Source organism: Pteropus vampyrus, unplaced genomic scaffold, assembly GCF_000151845.1.
Source record: "Pteropus vampyrus isolate Shadow unplaced genomic scaffold, Pvam_2.0 Scaffold185, whole genome shotgun sequence".
NCBI lineage: Eukaryota > Metazoa > Chordata > Mammalia > Chiroptera > Pteropodidae > Pteropus > Pteropus vampyrus.
The window spans coordinates 2,134,589-2,161,975 of NW_011888966.1; the positions used below are offsets into that span (position 1 = coordinate 2,134,589).

Here is a 27,387-nt window from a genome sequence, read left to right on the forward strand (position 1 = left end):
GCACAGATGGGGCAAGGAGGAGAGGCAGCTCCCACTTGGGGACTGGATACGAGCCAGGGCTGGGAGTAGCGGTGGGAAGGGAGAAAGTGGGCTAGCCCTGTGGCATAACCAGGCCATGCCTTCCTCTCTCCATGTCAGAGGCGCCAGGGTGCAATCACAGCAGCTTAGCAGAGTCCTCAGAGAACCTTTCACGGGGCTAACACCCTAATTCCACAAAGAATATCTGAGACCTTGAAGTGACTTTTGGAGCCACACCATAGGCAAAACCTTGATAAACTGGGATGTGTTTAGGGAATGTAGCCAAAGTAAGCAAAGGACTTGGCACCACCTTCCATGAGCAATGACCAGAGGAGCTGGAGCTATTCAGCCTGGAGAACAGAAGGCTTACGAGGGCCGTGGAGCCACAGTCATGGCCATCAGCCTGCGTGTGTGTCACAGGGAATGAGATGCTCTCCATGTGGCAGGAGGCAGAAGGACGGTTAAGCAATGAAAGCTCCAGGGAGGCAGAGTGTCAGGCCAAGCTAAGAAAAAGCCATTTAACGACTAGAACCTTCTATCAGTGGAACCAGCTGCAGCAAGAGGTAGTAAGCTCACTGCTGCCAGAGCCGGCAGTGCATCAGCAACGGGGTATGCTGTGGAAGGAGCTTCTGACCACGTACCTGCGGCTGTCTGGACAGCCCCTTCTTGCCTGCGCCTTCCATCTTTGGTGAGCCTGGTCGCCCAGAGGCACCCTCTTTGCCGCTGCTCATCAACAATTTCTTGAGCTCCATGTTTTCCTCCCTAGGTCAGAGGCAAACAGAGGTCAGGTTGCTGGCCCTGGGTTAAGGAGGCCGGCGGCCTTGGACATACTACTCATCTGAGTTGCAGCTGAGTCCTAGGGACTAAGGCAAGACCCTGACACCTCCCCTCAGGTCTAACCAAAAAAAGGCATCCTTAAGCCACTGTGTGGCAATCTGTGGGTTTCTCTAGAAGTCTCAGATGACCAACAACAGGGTGTTCCCAGCTGTGGGATGTCTGTACACATGAGATCTTCAAGACACAACCAAACCTGCATTAAATAACCCTGAATCATGCTCTAGTGAGAAAGGCACACTCTTTACAATTATCTTCAAACTTCTTGTGTACAGCACAGGAAAAGCCTCAGTTTGGCACTAACAGGTCTTGATCACCGTTCTAAATACTTGCTAGTCTCCCCTGTTAACAGAGAAAGAGCAGGCTTCAGGCTCTGAGCCTTCAATCAGCAATAGTACTTCACCAGAATTTATGAACATCCTTCCATTTTCGCTGAATTTATTGTTGGAGTTATCTTCTATTTCTTATAGGTAATGCTATCTTCCATTTACTCTAGTGAAAATTTTCTTTATAATTTTAAATAAAAACATGATTCAAATTAAATTCTTAGGTAAAAAGAAGGTAGGTGATATAGGACATAATAAAAGTGGATTCAGACTGAAATATGAAAATATTTCTTTATGTTCTATTTGCCAGCTGGGTTTCCATGTAACAATAAAAACAAAAACAAAACAAAACAAAAAAAACAAGAAGTGGCTTTCCTAAGGTCAAACACCGAGGCTTAAATCTTGCCTTCTAGTCATGAATCTTTTCTCCAACCTGGGTTTTTGGATCTGTGGATGGAGTCACTGTGGCTATAAAACTCCAACTGCTTGGAAGTAAATAAATACATGCAGAAGCAAATAAATATATGCCGATTCAAAATGACACAGTGGCTCAACAGTTACACATTACTCTGTCGGGCCTCACGTGCCTCTCTCTGGGCCTCAGTCTCCCTCTACACAACGAGAGGTGTGGCCCTCGTGATCTCAAAGGGCCCTTCCAGCTCTGACAGTCAAGATCAGTGTTTCTCAAGCGTGATCCTGGGCCCACCTACGTCCTAACCACAGAGGCCCTTTGGAAAATAAAGATGCCTAGGTCTTGCCTTAGGCCCATGGAATCAAGAGTCTTGGCAGAGGAGGGAGGGGTGAGAGTGTAAACTTGTGTACCTTCCCTGACCCTCTGGGATCCTGATGCACAATTAAGTCCGAGACCCCATAGTCCAGATGAGAGAGCCCTGACTGTTCTCAGGAAAACAGAGCAGAACCGGATGGTGACCAGCAGGGGGCAGCAAAGTCCCGAGCCTCATCTCCAACAGCCAGCCAGGGGCTGTTAACAGGCTAAGCTTAGGGGCAAGTTCTCGAGGAAAAACTGCAATTTGTACAGCCCTTCTTCTGAAGTTCTCAAAGCACTTTATAAACAGACACTCCTCAAGGTTCCCAAGGAGAAAGGTCATGAGATCTGACATCCAAAGCACGGCTCTGGGCACAGGCCTCAGAGCCTTCATCCCGGAAATCAGTGCCTTGCACTCCCTCCTCCTGCCCATCCGACTCCTCACCCCTCCTCCACGGGGCATGGACTTACCGCAGCCTCTCGGCAGCCTGATCCCGCTGTTCCAGGCCCTTGTCCAGCTTGGCCTTCAGGGCCTCATTCTCCTTCCGAAGCTGCTCACACAGGGTCTGCAGGGCAGAGAGGTAGATGAGGGCTGGGAGGGGGTGCATTCCCAATGATGACGTTAGCGGACAGGGCAGGGGCTCCAGCCATGCCGCTAGGCCCATCCAGGCCCCTCCATGCATCCTCTCCCTCAGGAGCTGGCCATGAGGATGCCTCATGGCAGACCAAGGATCTGTCACGAGGCCCTCTGGTTCTCCGAGGCTGAGTTCCACTCTCCTCCTTCACTGATGTCCCCACTGGCCTTCGCCTGGCTGACTTCTACTTCTGCTTCAAGTCTTAGCTTAAACATCACCTCCTCAGAGAAGTCCTCCCTGACTCCCACATTTCAGGTGAGATAGGTCACCTCCATTATCCTCACGGCTCCCTTCCCTCACCCTTTCTGGTACCTGTGACCATTAAAGCTAAAGAACCGTTTGTGTCCTTATTTTCATAATGTCCAACTCCATCCCCCCGCACTCTCAGTGGGCTGGGACCCCCTCGCCACTCTCTTGTCCTCTACCAGGACTCCAGCCCCAGCTCAGGACATAGTGCAGGTCGACACTTAACTCTATAGAAGGAATGTCTGAATGACTGAACGGCCACATGAATGAATGACCAAGTGAAGAGCTGACGAGACCATGAGAGCGCAAGTGCCTCGTGAACTGCCGGTCACTGGATGCTATCTGAGGACTTTATTTTCAAAGTAGGCTAATGCAAGGTGAGAGCACGGAAGATAGACAAACAGACTTGGGGCCTCACAGGTGGGGAGCGGAGGGAGGTGCCGACTAGTAATGGTGAAGCGCTGTCTCAATACTCAATCTTTCAACAAACGACATGCACCAGGTACCTGGTTGGGTGCTCTTCCCCCCACTGCCTCATCGGAGCCTCACAGCGTTCCTAAAGCTACGTAATTCATCTCTATTTTAAAAGTAGGCTAATGCAGGTGAAGTAATTTGCATGAGGTTGTACAGCTGTTAAGAACCACCGCAGGGATTAAGTTCCACCTGGCAGACCCTACCCTGGTGGGTCTCTCCCCCGTGATGAAAGAGCGGAGAAGGGAGGCAGGGGTTGTGAGCTGGGCTGGAAGCAGGGACAGTGGTGTTCACCAGACATTCCACCTGCTGCCTTCCATTTCCACATCCCAGGCTCACTGCGCTCATGTGACTAGTTCCGGCCAATGAAAGACGAGTGGAAGAGACAAGTGTCCCTTCTGGGCTGGCGCATGCATGACTGTCTGGTCTCTTTTCCCTTGTGGCTGTGGCTGTCTCATGTTCCAAAAGGCATGAGCTGGTGGGGCCACTAAGTAACTGTGGAGCAGAAAAAAGTCCCTGCCATAGAATGAGGGAAAACTTTTATGTTACCTTGGGAGACTTTGGAGTTGTTTATTTCCATAGCAAAATCTAGCCCTTTCTGACTAACGTAGGAGAGACTTGGGAAGTCTTAATGGAGGAGACAGCCTGGACCTGGAGGGTGGTCAGACATGAGGGATCTGAGGCAGAGAGAACCAAAAGCTACAGTGACTGGTTCCAATGCCTAGCTAAGGCCTTGCACCATATCTGGCCTTGAAAATGTTTGTTGAGTGAACCAAGAAACAAATCAATGAATGAGGAGAAATCGGATTCATCTGCCTCTACCCACAGGCTGGGCAAATACCAGGATGCCACAGCCCTGGGCGGGGCCTCCAGGGAAGAGAACGTCCTGCTCCTGGTCATTAAGGGAAAGCAAGGACGTGGCCTGGTGTGCTGTCCGCCCTTCCAGGCTGGAGGGCTGTTTCCTCTAAGTTTCTGGGAAAATGTCCGGCACAAAGCAGCTGATGAAGAAAGGTTGTCACAAAGGTGATCACATTCCGTCATGGGCTAAAAGCTCACCTGTGAGTTCATTAGTTCATTCATTCATCAAATGTGCATTAAGCATCTATCAAGTGCCAGCCACTGGGACATAGTGGTGAGTATGACAAACAAAGTACCTGCCCCTTTTATGAGGCTTACATCCTAGCGGCAAGTGCAAGAGTAAAAACACAAAGTAAATAAACCGCCTAATAAAATTATTATAAACTATGGTAAGAGCTAAGAAGGAAACAAATAGGGGCCTAGTATAACAGAGGCTGGCAGGAGCCCCTTTTATAAGGCCCAGAATCAGTCCTGGTTTCAGAGTCAAAAAGCTGACACTGAACGTGATCTCATCCCATGTGATCGCCAAGTTCACCTCCTCAGAGCTCAGCGTTGCCACCTCTAAGCCTCGCTGACATCTGAAAGTCGCTGAAAGTCATCTCCCCCAGCCTGGCCCTTAGGCTCCGATCACTCCTCCAGCCTCAGCCCTCAGCCTGGCCCTGACTCGAGATGGGATGGGGGTCCTGCACTCTCCCTGGGATACGCTGCTCCTCACAGCTCCCCCACACCGTGTCTCCTTTGCTCTCGTCAACCTAGGCCCTTCTTAAGGTCACACACAGTGGACATGCCCCCCATTAACTGGGCACTTGAACATCTGCTAACATAAATGAGACCACAGACCAGTGACCGGCATGAGAGGGTCTAGGAGAGAAGGAGGAGAATTCAAGTTATAGCTTTGTCACTAAGAGCAGGTGCTCAGGTCCTGAGCAGGTCCTCTCAAAGCCTCAGTTTTACCATCTGTGAATCTTTCCCTCTACCCAAACCCGCAAGGCTAAGATCCCCTGCCTAGGACAGATGATCAGTCATCATCAAACCTGAACAGTCGCCACTTTGTGAGCATTTACTATGCTCCAGTCTGTACTAGGTACTTGACGTAAGACCTGCAGCAATCCCATGAGGCAGACATTCCTAACGCCATGCTACAGATAGGAGTAGTGAGGGATACAGAGGGTAAGTGACTTCTCCAAGGTCATATAGCAATAAAGAGCCACTACTGGAACTAAGGACCATATGACTCCAAGGCCTGGGCTTGCATAAGGAAGAACTCTGACTTCGTTCTCATGGCACAGGAAGGGCTATGGAAGGGAGTCACCTCAATCGGGGAGGCAGACTACGATGGGGGTTAGGGAGCATGGCCTTTGGATTATCAAATGCCAGCTGCACCATCTATATCTTAGGCCAAAAAAAAAAACCACCTCTCGAAGGCTGTGTCCCCACCTGTGAAATGGAGATAAAGATGGCCTACCTGCTTTTATTCCCTCCCTCTCCCCGCCTGCCTCTGAAGAACAAGGCGGGCAGGATCCTGCCCACATCCATGGCCTAGGGCACCCCAACCACGAAAACTGCATTGCCCACCCCGGATTTCCCAATTTCCCTCCTCTTGCCCGTCCCTTCCCACAACTTCCCTACCCTACTCACCACCCCAAAACAAGAAGCCTACAGTCAACCCACAGTATCGCCCTTGGAAGTCCCCAGGGTACCCTGGATCCTTAAGAGATCTAGAAGAGGGGGACGGGGAGGCACACCTGCCCATCCCAGGTGACCCTCCCGGGCTGGCCTCACCTGCAAGATAGAGGTGCGCTGCTCATTCTTGTGCACCTTGGAGGCCAGGCGGTTGAACTCGAGGGCCATGCGGCCCAGGTGGGTGAAGAGCTGGCTGTGGTCCGGCTCCTCGGCACACACACTCAGGGTGGTCTCCAGGCGCTGCAGGTGCAGCATCAGGTTGCTGTCCTCGTGGGGCAGAGGGCCCAGCTCCTGGCAGGGGGAAGGGGACAGGGACCACTCTTCACCAAGGTCTGCGTAGGCGCCACCAGCTGTTTTCCCTCTGCTTCCCCATTCCTCATGACTCAGTTTCCCCATCCGATCCCAGCTCAGCCTAGGGAAATTCTCTGGTTACACAGGTTCCGTCTGGGGCTGACTCACAGGGCAGGACCCAGGTCTCCCAGGCCACTGGCTGGCTTGGAGTGGAGCCACTTTCCTCCCACACTCTGGGCCTTGCTGAATGCCTGCAGATAAATCACTCGACCGCTGAGCCTCAGAATCCTCATCTACTAAATGTACACACACCCCTCCCCCCCGCTACGTCACAGGGGTCTCATGAGGGCGAACTGACACATGAGTGCAGCAAGCCCAGGAAAGGGGTCTCACTCCATGTACAGTACTGCTTCTTTGGCTCGGAGTCTTAAACAAGGAGCCACACAGAGACAAGAACTCCTGACTTTTATGTGATGGACGGTCCAGGCATTCCTCAGCTTCTCAGAGCACCCAAGACTCAAAACAGGTTAAGAATCATAGCTCTAGAATCCCAGCCTAGTAGCGTGTATAAGAAAGGAAGCATACCGGGGGCAAGACAGTCCAATCTCAATACAAAATCGATCTCTCTCTCTCTCCATCCCTCTTATGTCTAAAACACTCCTTCCAAGGCAGTGCCTTAGTTATGCCGACACCATGCCCAAGGATCCACGGTGGCACCTTACAGCTCACTGCCTCGAGCCCAGCTTCCTGCCAAGTGTTGAGGCCCCACCTTCCCCTCTCTGAGCCCTCACACCTCCTCGGGCTCCTTTCCCAGTGTCCCCTCTGCTCATTCTTCCTGGCTCTGCCCACATTTCAGCTCCTGCAGCAGGCCTCCTCTAAACATTATGGAAGTCGCGGGATGTCAGAGCTATGGGGAGCCTCAAAGTTCAGGCTGGGAAACCAAGGGATGGGGAGAAGGAACACGCCCAAAGCCACTCAGTGGGTCAGTGGCAGAGCCAGGACTGCAACTTAGGCTTCCTGATTTTCAGTGAATGCCTATGTGATACTGTTGGTACCACATGCCAACGGGATACCGCTGCTTCTTCAATTCTGCATTCCGTCACCCACTGCCTCTCCTTACAAAGGATCTGAGGGGGCGAATGCTGCTTTCTATTTAAGGCCCATGAACTGCTTCATCCTCTCATCTCTCCCACTAGCCTACAAGCTCCCAGAGGGCAGAGAGGCTGTCTTGTCTTTGCTCAGCACAGACTATGCACACCGCGGGGTGAGGGAAGGCGGGGTGGTGAGGGAGGGGAGGAAGGGGAGACTGAGTAACTCATTAAGGAGATGGAGTTACTGGTCCAAGGTCAGAGAGTAAAATACTTTCTGAGAAGGGATTTCTCGTCACCTCAGCCATATTCTCAGAGCCCTCAAGGACTAAAGAGGACAAGGGGACAGAAGTTCCCAGGAGACAAATACAGACCCTTTTTAATACTCAGCCTGCACAAAAGAGTAAATTACCTGCCATAAGCCACTCTGGGCCTCCTGACCCTTTCTTTTCTACCTGGGCTAGAAGCCCATCAGTTCAAAGGCTAAGTTATAATTGGTGGAGGTGCCCGGCGCTCAGTGGAGACCAGCAGGTCTGGCAATGTGCCCAAGCTTTCACAATGATCGGTGCCTGTGTGACCCAAGTAGGGGAAGTCACCAGCAAGGGATTTGCATATGCGAGCGAGAAGTACTCTGCTCCAGCCCCCCATGTATCCCCAAGTGACTCCAGGGTACCCAAGGTCCTGTGAGCAGGTCTTGTGCCTCTCACTCAGGGCCAGGTGACTGAAACAGAGAGGAGATGTGGGACGTGCCCAGGGACCTGCCATCCACTCACCATCGGGCTCCTGGTGTGGCCGCCGCTCTTCGGGGGAGAATTCCGCTCCTCGGTGGGGACTACTTCAAATTCAGAGGAGGTGCCCTGTGCAGAAAGGGAGGTAGGGGCGGCCTGAGAGAAAACCACCTCAGCCCTTCTCCGGGAACCCACAGCTGAGAGCAGCGGGGAGGAGAGAGAATGGGAGGACAAAGCCCCTTCTCACATCCAGTTCGCCCAGGCAGTCCCTCCGTGCAGAGGCTGAGCTCGCTGGGCAGTTACACATCGCTTCATGTGAGAGCACAAAGCAGGGTTCCCAAGAAGTCTGCCCACAACCCACTGTGTCATTTGAGGTCACATCCCCGCCGTGATCAGTTTCTTCACCTCTAAAAACACAGATATTGGACTAGCTGATCTTCAACTGTTAGAACTTTAGGATTTTATTTTTAACTTGAACTTTTAAAATGTTTTCATGAACTCCATTATGGTCAGAAGCTTATATCCCCTTTGGACAGATGAGGACACTGAGGGCATTCTGTTAATGTAAAAGTAGGGACTGAACCCAAGGCCTACAACTCCAACATTCATGCCATGGCACCAGAGCCGCCTTCACGGCCCAAGGGTCCCTAACTGACTGCCCGGAGAATCCAGTTAGCAGTTAGTGTGGCCACCGCCAAAGTGGTCCTATACCAGCCTTGCCAACTCTGTCTCAGAGAAGCCCAACCCAGAGAAGCGGGCTGATCTGGGAGAGGTACCAAAGACGCTTCAACAAATCTGGAGAGATTTTTTTTTTTTTTTAGGATTCACCCAAATCCAGGTTGGCTAAGGACTCCCAGTCTTTCCTACAACTCTCGGCCACTCCCAACAGATAGGCTGATGGTCTCTCTGAACCAGCAACTGACTGTGGGACTGCTATTAAGCCTGGTCTACGAAGACAACTTCAGCCTCTCCTTGTCCCAGGAAAGGGCCGACAGATGGGAGGAGCTCTGCACACAGCTCCCACTGAGCCTCGTGGCCCCAGCGGTCCAGCTCTGGATCTCAGCCCTGGCCTATAAAATCTTTCACCTCTACATTGCCCTCGCTGTCTACGTGACCTTGGAAAATGCTCTTTTCTCCCTGGCCCTGATGTATAGGATAATGTCAAATGATACAATCACTTGGGTTTCCTCCAGTCCTAGGATACCAAATGAAACTTCGAGGCAAATCCACAGAAGACAGTTTCTGAACTTCCTTTGAGAATATGAGTTCCATGTCACCACATCTACCTTGTTTTCCTGGCCGTGTGCACAATCAATACCTGCTTCATATTATGCAACTTGGTATAAGGGAAGACCCTGTGCATGCCAGGGTCTTCCCAGTGAGTTTTAACTAAGATCTTCATTTGAAAATGAGGAAACTGAGGCCCCAGAGAGACTGAGATCAGCCCGTGCAACATCACACATCAAGTCAGAACCTAGGCTTCTAGACCCCAATCCTCTCTTCCCGTCTTTGTGCAGCTAACAAGACTTTCAAGTCCAGGCAACTTTCGGCCAGAACTCCAAATACAACTTACACTGGAAGGTGGTTTTGGGACTGGCTCTGGCTTGTCGCTAAGGAGTGCAGGGTCAGCGGGCGGTACTGGGACATTTGCATCCTTTCCTGGAGAATTAAGAAAACATGGATGAGCAGCAGGGGAAGGGGAAAAGCCCAGATCCCACCCCCTTGAGAACAGTCCTGGCCAGAACAGTTCTCAGACAGAATTTCTACATGAGTCTGGGAAAATGGGACATGGTCCCACCAGTGCCAGGTAGCCTGGGGAAATGACCAGCCCTGGCATGACAGAGACAGAACCTGGGCAGAGAGACCATCTTCCCTGGACTTGCTGGAAAAATCCCAAGGTGGCCACTGCTCCTTGGTACCCTGGACCTGCCTCAGTGATGACAAGGATGACAATTTACAATTAACAAAGTGCTTTTATATTTCTATCTCAGTCAATTCTCATGACAGCTCTGTACTCCCATTTTAAAGGTAAGGAACCTGAGGCTTGGAAAGGTCACCAACGGGCCCACAGTCGTATAGCCGGCAACTGCAAAACCAAGACTCAAACTTAGCTCTCCCTCCCCGGTCTCCTGGGGCTCTTGCTGCAGGGGGCCCCTTGAGAATAACTGCATGGTTCCCTCTGGGGATGGGTCTGGCACCGATCTGGGACTCAGAAACACTTCTGAATGGACAAGTGGAGACTGGAAGCACCCAAAGTGATGACTCTGATATCATCACTTTCCTCTATCTGTCCATTCAGCCAGTGTAGCTGGCAGTCCGATGGAAGGCTGGCACACTGGCCTGGGCAGGGACTGTAGGTGGGGCTGCAGCAGGAGGCCTCTGAGCCCCTATGTGGAGTCCTTTTCCTCCCTAGTTCCAGACCTTGCCCTCTAGACTCAGAGACACGCCAGAAGAATGCATGGTGACCACACACAGGACTTTACCCTTGAGCCACAGGAAGTGTTTTCCTCTAATAGTTAATATATGTAACTTTACATCTGACATACACTACAGCAGGCTAATAGGCGGGTCCAGATTCTTCCATGGACCTCAGCTTTCCCAGTGTACAATGGAAGGTAAGAGACCGGACCAGAGAGCTTTTGACTCATATGCCAACTCCGAGGGACTTGAAGCAGCCGCCTGGAGCACCCTGCCTGCCACCTAGTAGCTGCTCATTAAATATTTGCTGAATACACTGACAAAGATCCTGAGGCCACATCTGGGATGGATCCCATTGATCCCATTGTTGGGATCCATAACTAATATTTGCCTCAGGAATGCTGAGTCACCAGCCATTTTGGGACAAGATTATTCTGAAGTCCAATCCAAATCCGACCTTCTGGGGGACACTGTAGCCAAAATATGACTGGAAGGATGGTGTGTGGCCCCAGGGTAAATGAAGGAGATGTGGACTTCTGGACAAGAAAGGGGTTTAGGGAGTCATGAGCACAAGGGAGGCAGAGGACAACCCAGGCTCCCCTTGGACCTGTGAGCTCAGGTAGATGGTCGAAGGAAGCCAAAGAGGGCGATGGTGGTGGGAGCTGCTCGTTGTCCTTGACCAGCTCCTCTGCCTTCTGCCGCAGCCTAGATGCTTCCATCTGGGACTCTTCCAAAAGTTCCCCTGGGAGGACAATGGAGAAAGGAGGAGCAAAAGGCATTACTCAGCTCTGTGCATCAGTTCCACCCGCCCCAGGCCGTCAGCTGCTTCAGCCTGGCCTTTGAAGCTCCAGGCCCTGGACTTCACTCTCGCCATCACCTTATGGGCTGAGTGGGTCACACATCATTCTGACCCACAACTGGAAGCAAGCCAATAAGGAAGAGGACCCCACAGTCAGGGAAAGAGGAGTGGAGGGGAACCACCTCCTGGCCCCGCCCCACCCCATCCCACCCCATCTTCCTGCCCCACCTGGCCGGGACTCCACAGAAAGCCAGGGGCTCTCTTAGGCCTACCATATGGCACCCGGGGGCTACTCACAGCCTACACCCCCAAAGTCAGGGACTGCCTGAAGGGATGAGACCCTCAGCAATGCCAACCACCCCGGGACTCAGGTCTCCTTCCTCCACAAGTGAGGGAGGGGAAACTCCACCCCTCCTTCCCCAGTCTGCCATCCCGCAGAGATCTGCGAAGCAAGGAGAAAGCATCTGGAAAACGGGGGGCTGGGCCTGTCCCCGAAGCCTAAGCCCATAGAAGGTGGCAGCAAGGCAAAGGAAGGGTTTAGGAGTTTGGAGGAAAGAGAGACCCCTCTGGACAGAGAAATCAATGAATGTCTCACATGGAGGAAGAGATGGCATCTGAGCTAAGTGCTGTGTACGGGGACAAGTCGGGCATGTGGAGGTAGATGGGGTTGCTCTAGGCAGTGGGGACAGCCTGAGCAAAAGCCAGGAAAAGAGAAATCAAGGGACCTATTCCCATCTTGCTTCAAGCCAAGCTCAGCTCCCTGCGCCAACACTAGGGGACCATACTCTGGTTGCCCCGGTGATGTCAGCTCTCCCCTTTTCTGGGGCTTCTGGAAGACGAGGCCATTCTTTTTCCACATCCACAAATTGAGCCTTCCAGCTCTCTCTCCCCAACCCCATGCTTCTTTCTCAGTCCCTCACGGTATTCTGAGTCCTGCCATCACGGTCGGGAGTGCTGGGGACTTAGGGCTGGGTATGCTGCCACCATGCTACGGAAGTCCATAAAGACACAGCTGTGGGGCAGGAGCCAATGCGGGGCCAGGAGGGACAGAGGGATGATGTGGGTGGAGGCATATGCCAGCTGGCACTGCAGGCTACAAGGAGGAGGCTTGCGGGGAGAGTGCAGGGTCTGCTTTACCTAACATCTTTATCCCTTGCATTTTTTCCTTTAGTCGGGAATTCTCCTCCACTAGGCGCTCAAAAGCTGCGGACGCCTCTCCCGGAGGCACGCCGCCCCCTGGGTCGTAGATCCGGTACGGTCCTCTCCCTTCCATGAGGGTGGCTCAGCCCCTGCCGTGGTGCCCGCCTGGCTGTAAGGACAACAGCAGGGAATCAGGGGGCTGGCCAAGCCCTTGAGGTGCCCCAGAAGGCAGTCCGAATAACCCATAAGAGAACACAGCACTTCAGGCTGGTCTGGCCACAACACAGCAGAGCAGAACAGTCACCTCCTTTGATCTGGATGCTCTGCCTCTACTAATGCAACCTAAGAATTGCATCAGTTTCTCTGAGTAGCCTCACTGCACTGCTGGTTCATTTGGAAAAGCAATCAATTGTCATGAGTGATGTCGAGTACAAGGAAGAGCACCGGATTTGGAGTCAAAAAACTTGAGTTCAGGTCCTCTTGGTGGGGTCCAGAACAGGGACCCTGCATCACTGCATCCCCAGGACCTAACGCAGTATTAGTTAAGAAATGAATGCCTAATAAACACTGAATGAATAAACATTCTAACCATTAACTCACTGTGAAATCATGGGCAGTCCCTTCCCCTCTCTGAGCAGGGGAAATGAAAGTTTTACGCTAAATCGGTGATCTTTACAGTGAAATGCTTGTGCCCTAAGGGATATAAGCAAGTCAATCCAATCCAAAGTTCCATTTATATGTATATCATCTTTTTTTAAAAGAAGAAAAAACCCTGACTAATATTTAATATACTAATTGACAATGTCACCCTCCTCCTCAAGTCTCATGTCATGCATGGCCTGTCCCTTCCAGTTCTAACGAATACATGAATTTTCCGCCAAACCACTACTTGCGCAGCAAGTGTTTTGCATTAATCTGTTCAATTTCATCTGCTCTACTGCATTTGTAACCACTCTGCAAAGTGATTTCAGAATCCCAGTTCTGTGACTTAATAGAGAAATTACTTTCTTGCATTTGTTCATTCATTCAACAAAAATTTATTGAGCATCTACTCTGCTGGGTATTAGTCTGGGTGCTGAGCAATTATCAGCAGACAAAATAGACAGAAATCCCTCGTGGCATTTACATTCTAGTGGTGGAGAGAGAGAGAGAGAGAGAGAGAGACAGAGAGAGAGAGACAGAGAGAGAGAGACAGAGAGAGAGAGACAGAGAGAGAGACAGAGAGAGAGAGAGAGAGAATGACAGGGAAATATGAGGCAGGGACTTTAATTTTTAAATGGAACTGTCAGGAAAGGCCTCACAGAGAAGGAGTTATTATAGCAAAAATCTGAAGGAGGTGAAGAAACTAGCCATGCAGATATCTGAGGGAAGAATATTCCAGGCAGAGAGAACAGTTAAGTGCAAAAAACCGCAAGGCTGAATGAAAAATTAATCCAACCTCCAGCTCCATCTACAAAGAGCTCTCCAAGCACAAAAGAGCTCCAAAGGCCTGCACTGGGAACCTCAGAAGGACTTGGGGCCCCAAAACCTCCCTCCCAAGATCACCACCCCCAGGGCAAAAACTGTTTCAGTCAGGAATCCCCAAAGGCCCTTTGAGCACCCACACAGTGCTCCCTGAAAGAAAAAAGTGAAAAAAGACTAATAATAACAGCCACCATTCATTAATCATCTACTTGCCAAGCACTGCATTAAACACTTCTTGGGAGATGTATTATCTCAGTTAAGCAGTACAACAACCTTAAGATACATAACTAAATTATCCTCATTTCATATGGGAGGCTCAGTGAGGTTAAGTAACTCAGTCAGGATTACAGAGCCAGCAAGTGAGAGCCTACATGCAAATCTAGCTCTGCCTAAGAAAGCTGAGTTAAACCCCTGTTACTCTCTAAGAGCTCCCCCACCCAAGACTCACTGACAGGAGTTCGAGCTGTTTGCAGGATAACACCTGGCTATTAGGTACCCTCTGGGCTGTTTCCCCTGCCTTATAGCATAAGAAATTACAAGGATTTTGCACTAAGGGTCCACATTACCAGAGAAAGAGATGTGCCAGAAAGAAAAACAAAGTTCTAGTGAACGGGACCCCTGCCCCAAAGACAGACAATGAATACACACTTCAAGGTGCACCCACGCCCGGCTGGGCCCCATACAGGCAAAGGACAGCTGCCTACACATCCAACACAAACTTCATCACTTAGCTTAGGGGGGGAGGACTTGTTTTTAACTTGAAAGGTCAATGTTACACAGCAGAGCAAGAAAGCTCTGAAGTGTTCACTAAATTAAGGCACAGTGTGGGTAAAGCACTTAGTAGAGTGTCTGGCATAGAGCAAGGTGCTCAAAAATATTGGTAGATGTGGGGCCTGGTCCTTCGCCTCTGCTCACCCTTCTCATGTGCCACTCCAGCGAAAAACTTACTGACCAGTATGGAATGTATCTGACTGTTGTAAGCATTCGTACTTTTGACTGAGAACTTCCTGGAGGCAGGATCTTGCTTTACACAGGTCTGGCACTTGAAAGGTGAGCCATGACTGACAGCTGAATGGAGTTCACAAATGGGGAGACCAAGAGCTGGATGGGCTTATAGTCACCTTTGCTGATAAGCGGCAGCAGGTGTCCTGGTTCCTGCTTATTAGTCTACACTCACTCTAAACAGAACTCGCAGTAGACATTACATGATAATTTGGGTATGCTTTTTGCTCCCTATCTGGCTTGCCCAGTAAATTAGAAGCTCTATGAGAGCAGGAGCTGAGTCCATTTTGTTTGAGGGTATCCTCAGAGTGGTCCAGAGTAGAGCCTCAATAAACCTCTCATCAGAGCAGAAAGAGAAAGTACCAGAGCCCTTGACCTTGACCCTGCCTCCTGAAAGGCTATCATCTGGACAGCCTGACCGTAACCCACTGACCAGAGGCACTCTGGATAACCATACTCTTCTAGAATCAGAGCTGGAACAGCCATGCTCCCTCAAAGATGCCTAGATGTAAGACCAGGAGACACAGCAGGATGCAGGACAGAGGAACTGAAACCCATCTCCACATCCTTCAAACCACACAACACTCAAGCTCTCCCTCAGCACTGGGCAACCAACGGGGCAGGGGTTCAGGGAAAGAGAAAGAGGGGGCCGGCAGTGCTATTCTCCCCAACTACAGCCTCGGCAGGCAGAGCTTGGGGGCCAGGGGAGAGAACAGGCTGCCAGGCAGTGGGAACAAAGACAAAACAGCCTACTTTTGAGAAAAACCTCTCTGGAGATCAGAGAAGCCACCCAAGGGAGGGCCTGGACTTCTGGAGTAAAGACAAAGAGAGAAATGGGGAATTTCCACATCCCGCTGACCTCACGTCCAGATGGTCGGCGGCAGTTACAGGATGACTACTAGGCAGGCAGGAACTCTCCTCCTAGTCAGTGTGGTTTTTGTAACTTTTCCTGGAGAGAGGAATCCTTCCCAGGATGACAGAGCTGGATGGGGATCCCCAAGGGAACCAGGCCAAGCCCCATTCCCAGGCATCCAGGAACTCTCTGAATGAGGGGATGAATCACTCTCCTGCCCCCAAGACCGATAGCTTGCTCCCCTCTGTCACAGACCCTGTCCCTCACACTGGGGTCCTGGGGCACAAGCCCAGCTGACCACACCTCATGGTATGAGGGCTGTCTGCCACAGCCAGAGCATGAAGACCAACGTCATCAAAGTCAGAGTAGAGTGGAGCTGGAACCAGGTCCCTGCTCCCTCCACCTGCCCGCTACCCCTGCCCTCTGTTCCTGTTCCTGCACTGGGATCCCACTGCAAAGCAGAGGCCCCACTCCATGTTCTTTCAGGGTCTGGCCTGGACTCCATATCCTGGGCCTGGTTTCAGCAGCTACAGATCAGCAGGGGACCCTCCAGCAGTGGGACACCAACCTGCCTCCCCAAACAGAAACAGTCAGCGCAGACCTTCTTCCAAAACAAGATCTCAGCTGGGGTGGGGGTGGCGGGGGGGGGGAGTTCCCACAGCCCGCCCCAAGGGGCCTAGGGGTGCCCACTGGAACCAAAAAGGCCCGGTTTGGGAGCAAAAAGGGGCCCAGACAGACAGGCCAGGCGGCAACCACAGAGTATCAAGATTGAAGTGATGCTGTTGAAACTGAAGAAGCCACCAGCCCAAAACAGGAGGAGGAGGTGGTGGCAGTGTGACGGGGTGACAGGCAGCAGCTAAAGGGAGTGTGAGGGGGTGGGAGCGTGGGCCCAGATCAAAGCCTCCACTCAAGAAGAAAAGGGTTGAAAAAGGCAAGATCTGGAATTAGACTTACATTCCAGCTTCTGCACTAAAATGCTTCAGCCTATCTGAGGCTCTCTTGTGATTAGTCATGTGCTGACTCCAGGAGGGGGGGGGGCTCCCTGGCCCCCCAAATGATATGAATCTGCATAGCCAGCAACATTTGCAAAATACCTAGTAGTTTCCCAAGCACTGTTTTTCCATGTGATTGTTACAACAGCCTTGAGAGAAAGGCACAACTGATATCTGCTTGACAGATAGGGAGGTCCACTTGGGAACTTAATCAGCTCAATCAATGCTGCTGGGCCCGGGCTGCATCCTGGGACAACCTATACCCTGTGACCCTGCTGGAAGTTACGTTCTCCCTGCTCCAAAGGGAAAAGTCCAAGTAGATTTCTGGTATTGCGAGTTGAGAGGTCACGGTGGCCAATGATTACTTCCCCAGGCAGAGGCAAGGACTGCCAGGGACACTGGTGGGTGGGGGTGACAGAGGGGTAAAGGGAAGGGGTCTCCAGGAAGGGGCGCAGAGGACAGAAAGTCAAAGGATCCTGGCATCTACTTTGCTGCTGCTCTCATGGCCATGGGCGAGCCCATCCACTCCTGCACCTTGGGTCCCTCATGTGCACGGGGAGGAGCCTGCACTAGAGTGACACTAGGGGATGTCTTAGCACTGCCCTAAGGAGCGACAGGGACCCAAGCTGTGAAAGCTACCAGCAAGTCTAGGAAAGAGAGGGGACCTAGCACACTGGAGAGTCAGGAAAAAGGGTTCAAACAGGGCAGGATCTTAGCATGGAGCAGGTAAGGCACGCGGGGTGCAACATGGAAGGGGGTGCTCAAGTGCAAGCACACAACCCGGAGCAAGAGCCCTCCTCACGTGTCGCACCTGGGGCCTCACCTGTGCTTGCCTCACTCTAGTCCCAGCTCTGTCCACCCCTGCAGGCTGTGTGATACTGGACCAGTCGCTCACCTTTTCTGGGCCTCAGTTGCCTCATCTGCAAAATAGGAATAATAGAATCTACCTGTACCAGATTAAAACAATTAAATAAAACAATATGTGTACAGTTGGAAGAGAGTTCTCACTTTACACTTCCTGATCATTTAATTTATCTAACAAGGAACATATTCATTTTATCATAAAATTTCCAAAATAATAATAAAGTGTGTATAATACCCAGCTAAGTACCTGGTACATAGCAGGTCCTTAGTAAAAGGCTGAGGCAGTCCCATAACTGTACTCAGCTGATGTAAGGGCCAAGTCTCCCAATCTTCCTGCTCCATATACTTCTTTTAACAAGTTTTAGGTTCCTCCATTGGCTCAATCAGCTAGGTCATGGTATCTACTTAATTTCTGGTAAGCGGAAATAACCTTTAAGCAAGAACACTGGTACAACACTGTAGCCAGTGAATATGTAGTTACAAGAAGCCCACAGACCACTGTACCAAACTCATGCAAGACTGGGAATCACCTGAGCCTCATTTTCCTCAGTCATAATTGGTAATATCCTGCAATTCCTCCCTCCCCCCAGGGATGAGAGGAAGTGAGGCATCACGAAAGGACCTTGCAAACTAAAGCAAAAATCTGTCCCCACGCATTTCACGGTGAGGGCAACTGTGGCCCTAGGTCCATCCATCAAAGAGCAAGCTGTGCCCTCTTGATGACTATCAGCAAAGACACAGCACCTACTTTGGACAGTGTGTTCTCAGGGAGTCCACCGTAGCATCCTCGCCAGTGAGGAGCCAAGGACTTAATAAGTCTCTGCAACCAATTCAGTAATAAAGAGGTTGCAGGTGTCAGGTGGAATATGAAGCACTGGGGCTCAGAAATCGTGGGATCTAGCCCAGGTACACCAGGGCAAACACCTTCCCCTCACTGGGCCTCCGTTTCCTAAAGGGAGGGGTTTGCAACAATAGCAATAATATAACGTAGTAGGGAGACTAGATAATCTTTTAAGCCCCTTCTAGTTCTAACATTCCAGAACTTGCAATTTATTATCACCCCTTTCTACAACCTTCTGATCTTGAGAAGGCTACTCTCCCCAGCTCCAAAACCTCCTAAAGCCCAAGTGGATCTCCCTGACCCATCAGTCCTCCCACAAGTGTTATGAGGGGTGCTGTCTCCTCCCCCAAAGCACTCAGAAACTCCTGGATGGTATCTGCAGCCCTTCACTGGGTGTCCTCTCCTCCCTGCTCCAGCCAAGCCTGAAGACTGTGTCCCTCAAACACGACAACCGTCTCCCCTGTGTCCTTCTCGCTCTGCTCCTCTACTCTGACTCACCCTCGGAGGAGGCCCCACTGTCTCCACTCAGCCACCAAGACCCGAGCTCCACAGCACCAGCCTGGGGACAGGAGGGTGGACCAGGGCCATCAGCCAGCTGGAACCACTGAAAAAGAAGACCAAGAGCATCTAACTAAAGCCGGGGGACGGCCTGACGTGGTTAAGTGCTATCATATGCCACGACCTGGGCTGTGTCGTGATGCACAATGCCGCATTTTCCTCTCGCCACAGAAGCAGACTCAGAGAGGTTAAGCCACTTGCCTCGGGGCACATAGTTGGTTAGTGGCAGAACAAGGACTTCAGCCTTGACCTGTCAGACTCCAGCAGTGGTGCCCTTTGCACTGGACTGCAATGCCTGAGAGGCAGTGAGCTGAGATTCAGGTGGAGGAAACCAGTCCTGCTGTTGGCTTTCTGGAATGTGCCCCCAAGTTCCCAGCCCCTGTCTCGACATGTCTCTAACTCTGTATGCAATCAGGTCCCAGTCTGCCCTTGATCATCTAGAGTCACCAGGGCTTAGACTCTCAGACTGGAAGGAAGCTCAGGAAAAATTTGGTCCTTGCTTATCCAGTCCCCAGGGGAGCCAAAGCACTGTAGCTGATCACCTTTAGTGTCCAGACTTCCCCAAAGAGCCCCCCCAGGCAGCCAGCACTGGCTGTACTCAGGCGACTCCCAGTTCTGCTTCCACCGGCCCTTGCTCTGCCCCTGAGGTCTCCTGAAATAAAGAACAAGACGCCCCTCTTCTCCATTTCAGCCCTGAAGAGAACTGGACCTTGCAGCGTTCTGCTGAAGCTGATCGGCCCTGGTTCCCTCCACTGCTCCTCACAGGGATTGGCTTCCGCACCCCTCCCCAACCACCCCCCTTAACCCTCCACCTCTACCCTATCTGAAGCTGGTCCTGAAACTGAACACAGCACTCCAGGTGTGGTTTGCCTGACCAAACAGAAACTTTCACCTCCGCCCTTTTACATATTATGTTTCTACTGATGTCGCCTTAGGTACATTTGTTTTTCTTATAGCTGGGTCACCCACAGTAAAGCGTGCCCTTTTTCAGTGATGTCAGCAACCTGCTTATATGTCTGATAGGCTGAGAACAAAGTTCTCTTGTAGAAAAGTATGGTTGAGGAGGTTTCAATTACCTAAAGGGCCAGAGGTAACTGATTGAGTAATCCCCTAAGAATCTAGAAATATTTGCAGTACTGTACACAGGGGCTGGACAAAGATGTGCACTGCCACGTGCTTTGTAACAGCAAAAATGTTCTGAATGTCCATCAAGAGGGCACTGCTTTAATTACTCATTCAGTGGAATACAATGCAGCCATCAAAAAGAATGGGGCAGACTGCTTTGCAATGACATGGAAAGATGCCCAGAAAATATTAACGGAAAAAAGCAAAATATGGATTTACATCTATAACAGGAAACTATTTTTAAAAAAACACAACTCTGTGTGCGTGTGCATAAATCTCAAATGTGCATGAGGTCTGGAAAGATACACACCAAACTGCTACTAGTACACAGCTCTAGAGGAGAACTTGGAGTAGGGGACTAGAACCAAAGAACTCAGGGGTAATTTTGTAGCTCTTTACAAAGGAAATATGGACTCGGTCTGTTTTTAAAACTTTAATTTTAAATTATGGCAGAGAGGAAGCAGGAGAAAGCCTTCACTTTTCTACCTTCACTTTATGCCTTTTGAGTTTGTTGCTTGAGTTTTGGAGTTATTTTTCCCTCCAATGAGCACATGTCATTTTGTAACATTTTAAAGGGAGATTTTGTAATAATTTTTTTTTTAATTTAAGGGGTTTGACAAGGTCAGAACAATAGGGAAGGCCTATTGTTCTGGCTCTGAAAGAGGCTGGAGGGCTGTTGGCAGGGGTGAGAGCCTCCTTACTATGTATCTGCTTCACGAGGACAGACAAGGCTATAGTGATGCGATCACAGATAAGGAGCCGAAGTCCAAGGACATATTTTCTAATCAACGAATTTGGTGGATGGAGAGCTGGCAACTATAGACAGTCTCCACCTGGAAACTGCCAGAAAGGATCTGGCTTCTGGAAGGTCAGGGCTGGCCCTGAGGTGACAAAGGTGGTTAGCGCCAGACTGTCAATAACTATGCTCGGCTGGGGACAAGTGCGAAGCTCTTGTGAGGACCCATGACCGTGGGTCCTCACACCGGGCCTCACAGCTGCTCTGCTGGAGAGGAAGCTGGGTCCAGACAGGTGCAGAGCTTGGCTCAGGGCCACACAGTTCCCAAGGGACAAAGCAGAACCTACACCTGATCGTCACAGCCCTGGTCCCCGCCCTGTACTCCCCAGGCCAACGGCCATGTAAGGAGGGCTGGGAAGGCAGCCCAAGCGACTCCAGCCCCTTCCCTTCTCCCGTCAGGCACACCTCCTCGCAGCTCTCGGGACCCACGGTGCGCACACTCCATGACCAGAAGCCCGGCTTCCCTCCTGGCAGCGGGGACCTTGCCCAGCCCAGGAGGAGCACAACTATTAGCTACAGGGACAAAGGGAACTAGGCCCAACCTTGGGACAAAAGAGATGGGGGACTTGACTGACTGTCCTCTGCCTCCCAGTCCCCAATATGTCCAAAGCTGGTTTCTCTCACAAAGGTGATTCTCCAGCCCTGTAACTCCCCCTTCAAGAGGGAAGACGACGACTTCTGTGAATTCTCTCATATTAAATATGACGGAAAGAGGGTTTAACAGGTTTAACAGGTTCAAATCCCGGCTCTGCTCCCTTTCCAGGTAACCCTAAACAGACCTCACGTGCCTTGTTTCTCTATGAAATGATGTGAGAACCAACTAGAAACCATAGAGCTCTCTGTAGATTTTATAAAGTGCTACCCCATCAGGAGCCATAAGGGCTAGGAAGGGGACAGTTACACGGTGGTGACAATACTCAGCTAAAAGCCAAAGTGTCTTGTTTTAACAGCAAAAGCTGGAAATTACCTAATGAAGAAGAAAATGAGTAAATATCCTGGGGCTGTTTCCTACCAGGGAATACTACACAGCCATAAAAAAAATGAATGAAACTTTAGTGACCCAGAGCTAGATATATAAACATGTATGAATCTCACAAATATATTAAGCAAAACAAGCAGTTTGCAAAAGAGTCAAGTCTGACAGCATTTAGGTAACATTTTAAAACACACAAAACAATACTACGTACTGTTTGGGGAGGCATATATTTATAATAAAATTATAGAGGAATGCAAGAGAATAAACTCTAAATTCAGAAGCCTTGCAACTTCTAGAGGGGAGGGGAAGGGGATGATCAGGGAGACATTTCAGGTGCACAGAATATGTGTTATAGTATTTCTTAAGCCAGATAGGTGGGTCCCAGGTATCTGCATGTTACCCTCTATGTCTGAACGATTCCTTTGTATTTTCTCAAAGTCAGGGGCTGGCATGAGTGGGGGGTAGTAGCATTTGCAGAGGCAGAAGTGAGGCTGTGGAGGGACCACAGTTCCTCAGACCTCTGATGAAACGGGCCATGACGAAGGCAGAGGACAGTCTGCCGGCTAGCAGAGTGGAGCAAGTGCTCTCTAGTGTGGGTGGAGACCAAACCCCTGACTCATGGGACACCCCCAACATCCAACCTAAAAATACCAGCTCTGGCCTCTGAGTATGACTCCTTGATGACTCGACTCCCACAGCACCCCTCCCCCTACCCTTTCCCCCCCCCACACATACATCTGCCTGGGCTACCCGGTTTGTCCACCGCATAGGTGCTCAAGGATACAGGGAACAGCCTCAGGGTGAGGTCTTTGGGAAGAGAAGGAAACTCTTCTCTTTCCAAGGAGGAAGGCCCTCAGACAAAGAGCCGGCTGCTCCTCAGGCCAGTCATCGGTTCCTATCGGACGAGTGACTGACTGTCCTGGGCCAGTCATGGGGAAAAACATCAAGAACTTCCTGCAGCTGAACGTGGTGGTGGCTGCCCAGGTCTGTCTCTAGGAGCTGGAGAGCTTCTCCCTGCTTCTCTGCAGACAGCCTCAGATACCTTCCCTTCTTAGAGGAACAGAGAATGGAGGGGCAGGCACATGGGCAGGCAGCAGTGGCAGCGCAGCAGCGAGAAGCAGGCACAGAAAGGCCTGGCTCAGAAGGAAGAGCTCAGAAACCAAGGAAGCCAGAGGGTGGCCCAATCACTGGGCTACAGAGTTTTTAGAGCTGGAAGAGGATAGCCTAAGACACCAGCCAGTGTAATCCCTTCATTATGCAGCTGGGACACCAAAGCCAGCAAAGGGAAGAGACCTGCCCAAGGCTGCGTGGAGAGTAGTGACACAGGAAAGCAGAATGTTGGTCTCTGGCCAGCTGCGCCCTCTTTATACCATGCTACTGCCCTCCCTCTCTTCTTTTCTCCCTCCTTCAAAGTGGTCAGGTGAGCACGGAGGGGAGCATGCAAAAGCGAGCATCTGTAACAACACTGGCAGAGGCTGCAGAGGCTCCCTCACTCTGGGCTGGGGGTCAAGTTGAGGTTGGATGATCACCTGCTGGGGTGCTGAATGCGACTGAGGGGAAGTTGGGCCAGATGTCCTCTGTGCCTCTTGCACTAAGCTTCCACTATTTCAAATGGATGAAAAGACTTCTGAAACAAAGCAAGGATGACCTAGCCAGAGAGGACACAGCATGGCTCATAGGTGTCAGAGAGTCAAAGGCAAGTTTCCCCAAAGCATGGAAAAAATGGACCATCCTCATGATTATCACCGTTAAAAAGGTCAGCAGCGGGCATTTACTATTGGCTTTACTTGGCATTAGCCCTGCACTGAGTGCTTAACACGCACTGTCTCATTAGTTGGCACCTGTCTAGAAGGTAGCACTGACATGCAGAATCTCACAGATGAGGAAGCAGAGGCAGTACCAGCGCAGGTGCGCTCCACACCAGGGGTTCTCAGAGAGTGGCCCAGACCAGCTGCAGCAACATCACCAGTACCTATTGGATCAGACTCTGGGAGCACAGCCCAGAGATCTAACAAGCCACCCAGGTGATTCTGATGCACGCTAAGTTTGCCAACCAACTACTCTAACCACTTCCCAATGCTGGCAGCATGGAAAAACTGACACTTCTTTACCTGGCAGTCAAGATCTTAGGGTTTTTCCTAGCCCAGCTGGTCAGCTCCCCCAACCTAGCAGAGCCTTATACCAAATCCGCTGCCCAGTCTACCCAGTCTACTAAGTTCCAGAAGGGACCTAGGCCCTGCTCTGCACCACATCATCTTTCTAGGGCTTGGCATTAAAGTTGCCTCCCTCCAGAAGCTCCCTGCCCACCTAGCGCCCCCAAACTGCTCCGCACTCCAGTTAGATTTACTGCCAGGCACTTGCTGGCACACAATGGCTTCCAGACAGTGCTCACAGCAAACTTCTCCCCATCCCACTACAAGTTCCTAGAGGGCAGAGCCACTTCCTTATGCCCCAGAGCATCAAGCCACACTGCACAGCACGGAGCACAAGAAACGTTTACATGCTATCAGAAGGGGAAAAAAATGCCTAGGGGAGCAAGTTCTGGTTCTCATCATGACTCTACCAGTAGCGCTCTGAGACAAGTGCCTCAGTTTCCTCATCTGTGAAATGTACCATTTTTCTACTTTCTTCAATTCTACTCATCCATGAACAAAGCCAGGACAGCCTTACCCCAGACACTCTTATCCGGGGGTCAGGGATACACACGTGAAACTAAAGAAGTCCCTGCTCTCATCCTTCTATTCTAGGAAAAGAGAAAGACAACATAGTAAACACTGAAATTACTACAGGCCAGACACTAAGTTCTACGCATATACTTTCTCATTCACAAATAAACAAGATTTCAGAGCATGATAAATATATGAAAAAAATATAATAGTATTATGATAGAAAGTGAAAAAAGGGGCTACTTTGCATAGAAAGGTCAGGGAAGGCCCCTCCAAAGAGGTGACATTTGAGCTGAGACTTGACAGAGAAGGAAGAACCAGCCATGGAAAGAGATGGGGAAAGGTGTTCTAGGCAGAACGAACAGCACATACTTGCATGTCGGAGGGGCAGAAGGAACAGTACAAACTTGGCATGTCAGAGGGGGAAAAAGTAGATGCCATGGCTAAACCGCAATGAGTGTATGGGGTAAGGTAGGATCCAGCAGTGCCCAGAGAAGGAGGCAGACAGAAGACCTCTTACGATTCTGAGGTACTCAAATCAGGTTGTCCCGACCCAACCCAGGACATCCGGGCCCAAGTCATAAGCAGCACTAGGGGTAAGGGTATGAGTCAGACCCCACAGCTTCCTGGGGCCCCAAAGGACCTGGTATGGGCATAGGGGCAGGCACCAACCCTCAGCATGAGTGCCACACCATATCCATGGGACAGCTATGGGTGGGGGAAAACAAGGTCACAAAAGTACGTAGAACACAGGACACTCATGGCTACAGCTTCCAGAGGGACATGATCAAGTGCTTCCATGAAGCGCCAGTCCTTGATCACATTATTTTCCCAGGACGCAGCCAGGACAGAAGCCTTGGTCAGTGAAAAGGGAACATGCCCTAGGGTTCAAGAATTACTAGTCTTGTCTACAGCCATGCTACCCTGAACAAGCCCGATCCCATCTGATCTTGGAAGCTAAGCGGGGTCAGACCTGGTTAGTACTTGGATGGAAGACCAGGTGCTGTAGGTGTAAAAAATATATTAAAAAAGAAGGGATTGTAAGGTGACAAGGTCCTTGCAATCTGTGAGGTTGTAAGCTTGCCTAAAAAAAAGAAAAAGGAATTACTAGTCTTGGGCAAGTCAACCTTTTGGGGCCTCAGCTTCCTCACTGAATATTAAGACTACTAACAGTGATGACCTCCTCGGGTTGTTAAAAAGATTAAATGAGATACTGAATGTAAAGCACTGTGCCTGGCACATGGTAGGTGCTCGTAAATGTAAGCTGTTATTATTACCATCACTGGTTTTTTCACTGCCTTCGGTTCGCTGCTATAAAATAGAGATATTAATACAATATCGCGGGATTGCCATGAGTTTGTACTAAAAAATATTCTAGTCTCTTAATGCAATATCCATTACAAGGGATAAAAAAAAAAATTTGAGAGTCCCCTTTCCTGACCTCTCTTCAGATGCTGAATTCCCCTCTACCATACCCCACTGTTTAGAAAGTGAGTAAGCGCTGCTTAAATTCCATTTTGACTATACTGTGAAATAAAAATGATGCATTAGGAATCCACAGATTTCGCTGCACTGTCATTCTGCAAGGAGGTGGAGATGGATGTTTTTGATTCTTCTGCATCATCCACAAAAGTCCCGCCCCTCAACCAAAACGCAATCTCTCACCCAGTATGTAGCTCAAAAACTCTCACCCACTCCCATACACACAATTAATGGATGTATAATGCCATAGCTTCCATACACATCACACATACACGTACACAAATGTTCTACAATGGAAAAGTCATCCATTCGTAGAAACTCTACACCCAAAATCACTCCCAGAAATTCACTACAGCTACCCTGCACATGCACACAAATGTCTCCAATGCTGCATACACACACACACACACACACACACACACACACACACACACACACACATATATGTATATATAAATACACACACACACACACACACACTCAACAGAAAGTGGAACAAGAACTCTGAAGCCAAATGCCAGCTTTCGAATCCTGACTTTGCAACTCCTTAGCTGTGTGACCCCAGCCTCAGTTTCCTAAACTGCAAAATGGGAAAGATAATACTACTCATTTCGAGGATGGATGTGACATATTAAATGAGTTTAACACATGTAAAGAGGGTTAAAATCAGCGCTTGGAAAGCTCCCAATAAATTATTTTCCTCTTCATTACAAGTGCACACTGCTTCCAAAACTGGTCTCCCACACTGTAAACAGACCCACACGCCCGCACACTCCTCCCCACCTGGCTGGTGCACACCGCCTACATGCCCCGCACCCAGCCGCCAGCACGGGTTCCAGACGCGCTCACCCGCGCAGTGCGCACGCGCAACCACCCTCCGCTCCGGGCAGGGATTCCCCACGCAGTCCGACCCCAGCCACCCCGGCAGGTGCCCCGCGCCCTGCGACATCGCGCGCGGGAGCCCAAGAGCCCGAGAACCCAGGCCACCTGGCCAGTCCTGACCTCCCACCCCACGCCCAGTCACTGCCGAAGCTCTGAACGGCCCAGTCCAGGACTCCCTTCCTGCCGCTCCATCCCCGCTTCGGCCTGGCCGGCTTACCCGAGGGTGGGGCCCTGGGGGCACAGCTCCCCACTCTCTGCGTCCAGCCTTGAGACCGGGGACGAGCTAGCGGCCCAGGCCAGGCTCTGGCTCCGCAGCACTCCACCGGCTCCCGGGACTGGGTCGGGACGAGGAAGTGCTGGGGGCCGGGCTGCCCAACCCCTGGGAAAGTCCCGGACGATTGACAGGTCGCTCGTCCAATCGCGCCGCGTTCTCTGGGCGTGCCCGCGGCCGCCGGGGCGGGACCGAGCGAGGTAAACAGCCGGAGAGCTGGCCTAGTGGACGCGGGTATCGCGTCCTGGGTCCGGGCAGCTCCTCACGGCATTCAGTGCCCCGGAAGCCCCGGGTGCCGGAATGAGGCTGCGGCC

General features: G+C 50.9%; 1 protein-coding gene and 1 pseudogene across 8 annotated transcripts in view; one reads left to right on the plus strand and one right to left on the minus strand.

Annotated features, from left to right (window-relative positions):
• The window catches only part of TNIP1 (TNFAIP3 interacting protein 1), a 41,407-nt gene extending 14,229 nt beyond the window's left edge, over positions 1-27,178 (minus strand). For 2 of the 8 annotated variants that reach the window (XM_011371222.2, XM_011371229.2), the window contains exons 1-9: positions 27,020-27,178; positions 17,436-17,532; positions 12,299-12,470; positions 10,970-11,104; positions 9,518-9,603; positions 7,990-8,073; positions 5,937-6,128; positions 2,416-2,510; positions 660-780 (exon numbers count right to left, since the gene is read on the minus strand). In XM_011371222.2, the coding sequence (XP_011369524.1) occupies positions 660-780; positions 2,416-2,510; positions 5,937-6,128; positions 7,990-8,073; positions 9,518-9,603; positions 10,970-11,104; positions 12,299-12,434 (849 nt within the window). In that variant the 5' untranslated portion in view covers positions 12,435-12,470; positions 17,436-17,532; positions 27,020-27,178. Of the gene's footprint in view, positions 1-659; positions 781-2,415; positions 2,511-5,936; positions 6,129-7,989; positions 8,074-9,517; positions 9,604-10,969; positions 11,105-12,298; positions 12,471-17,423; positions 17,533-18,815; positions 18,922-27,019 lie in introns of all 8 variants that reach the window. The other 6 variants (XM_011371224.2, XM_011371223.2, XM_023537294.1 and 3 more) reach the window with 6 other exon arrangements.
• Positions 25,345-25,450, plus strand: LOC111746383 (annotated as a pseudogene).
• Positions 27,179-27,387: the final 209 nt, after the last annotated feature.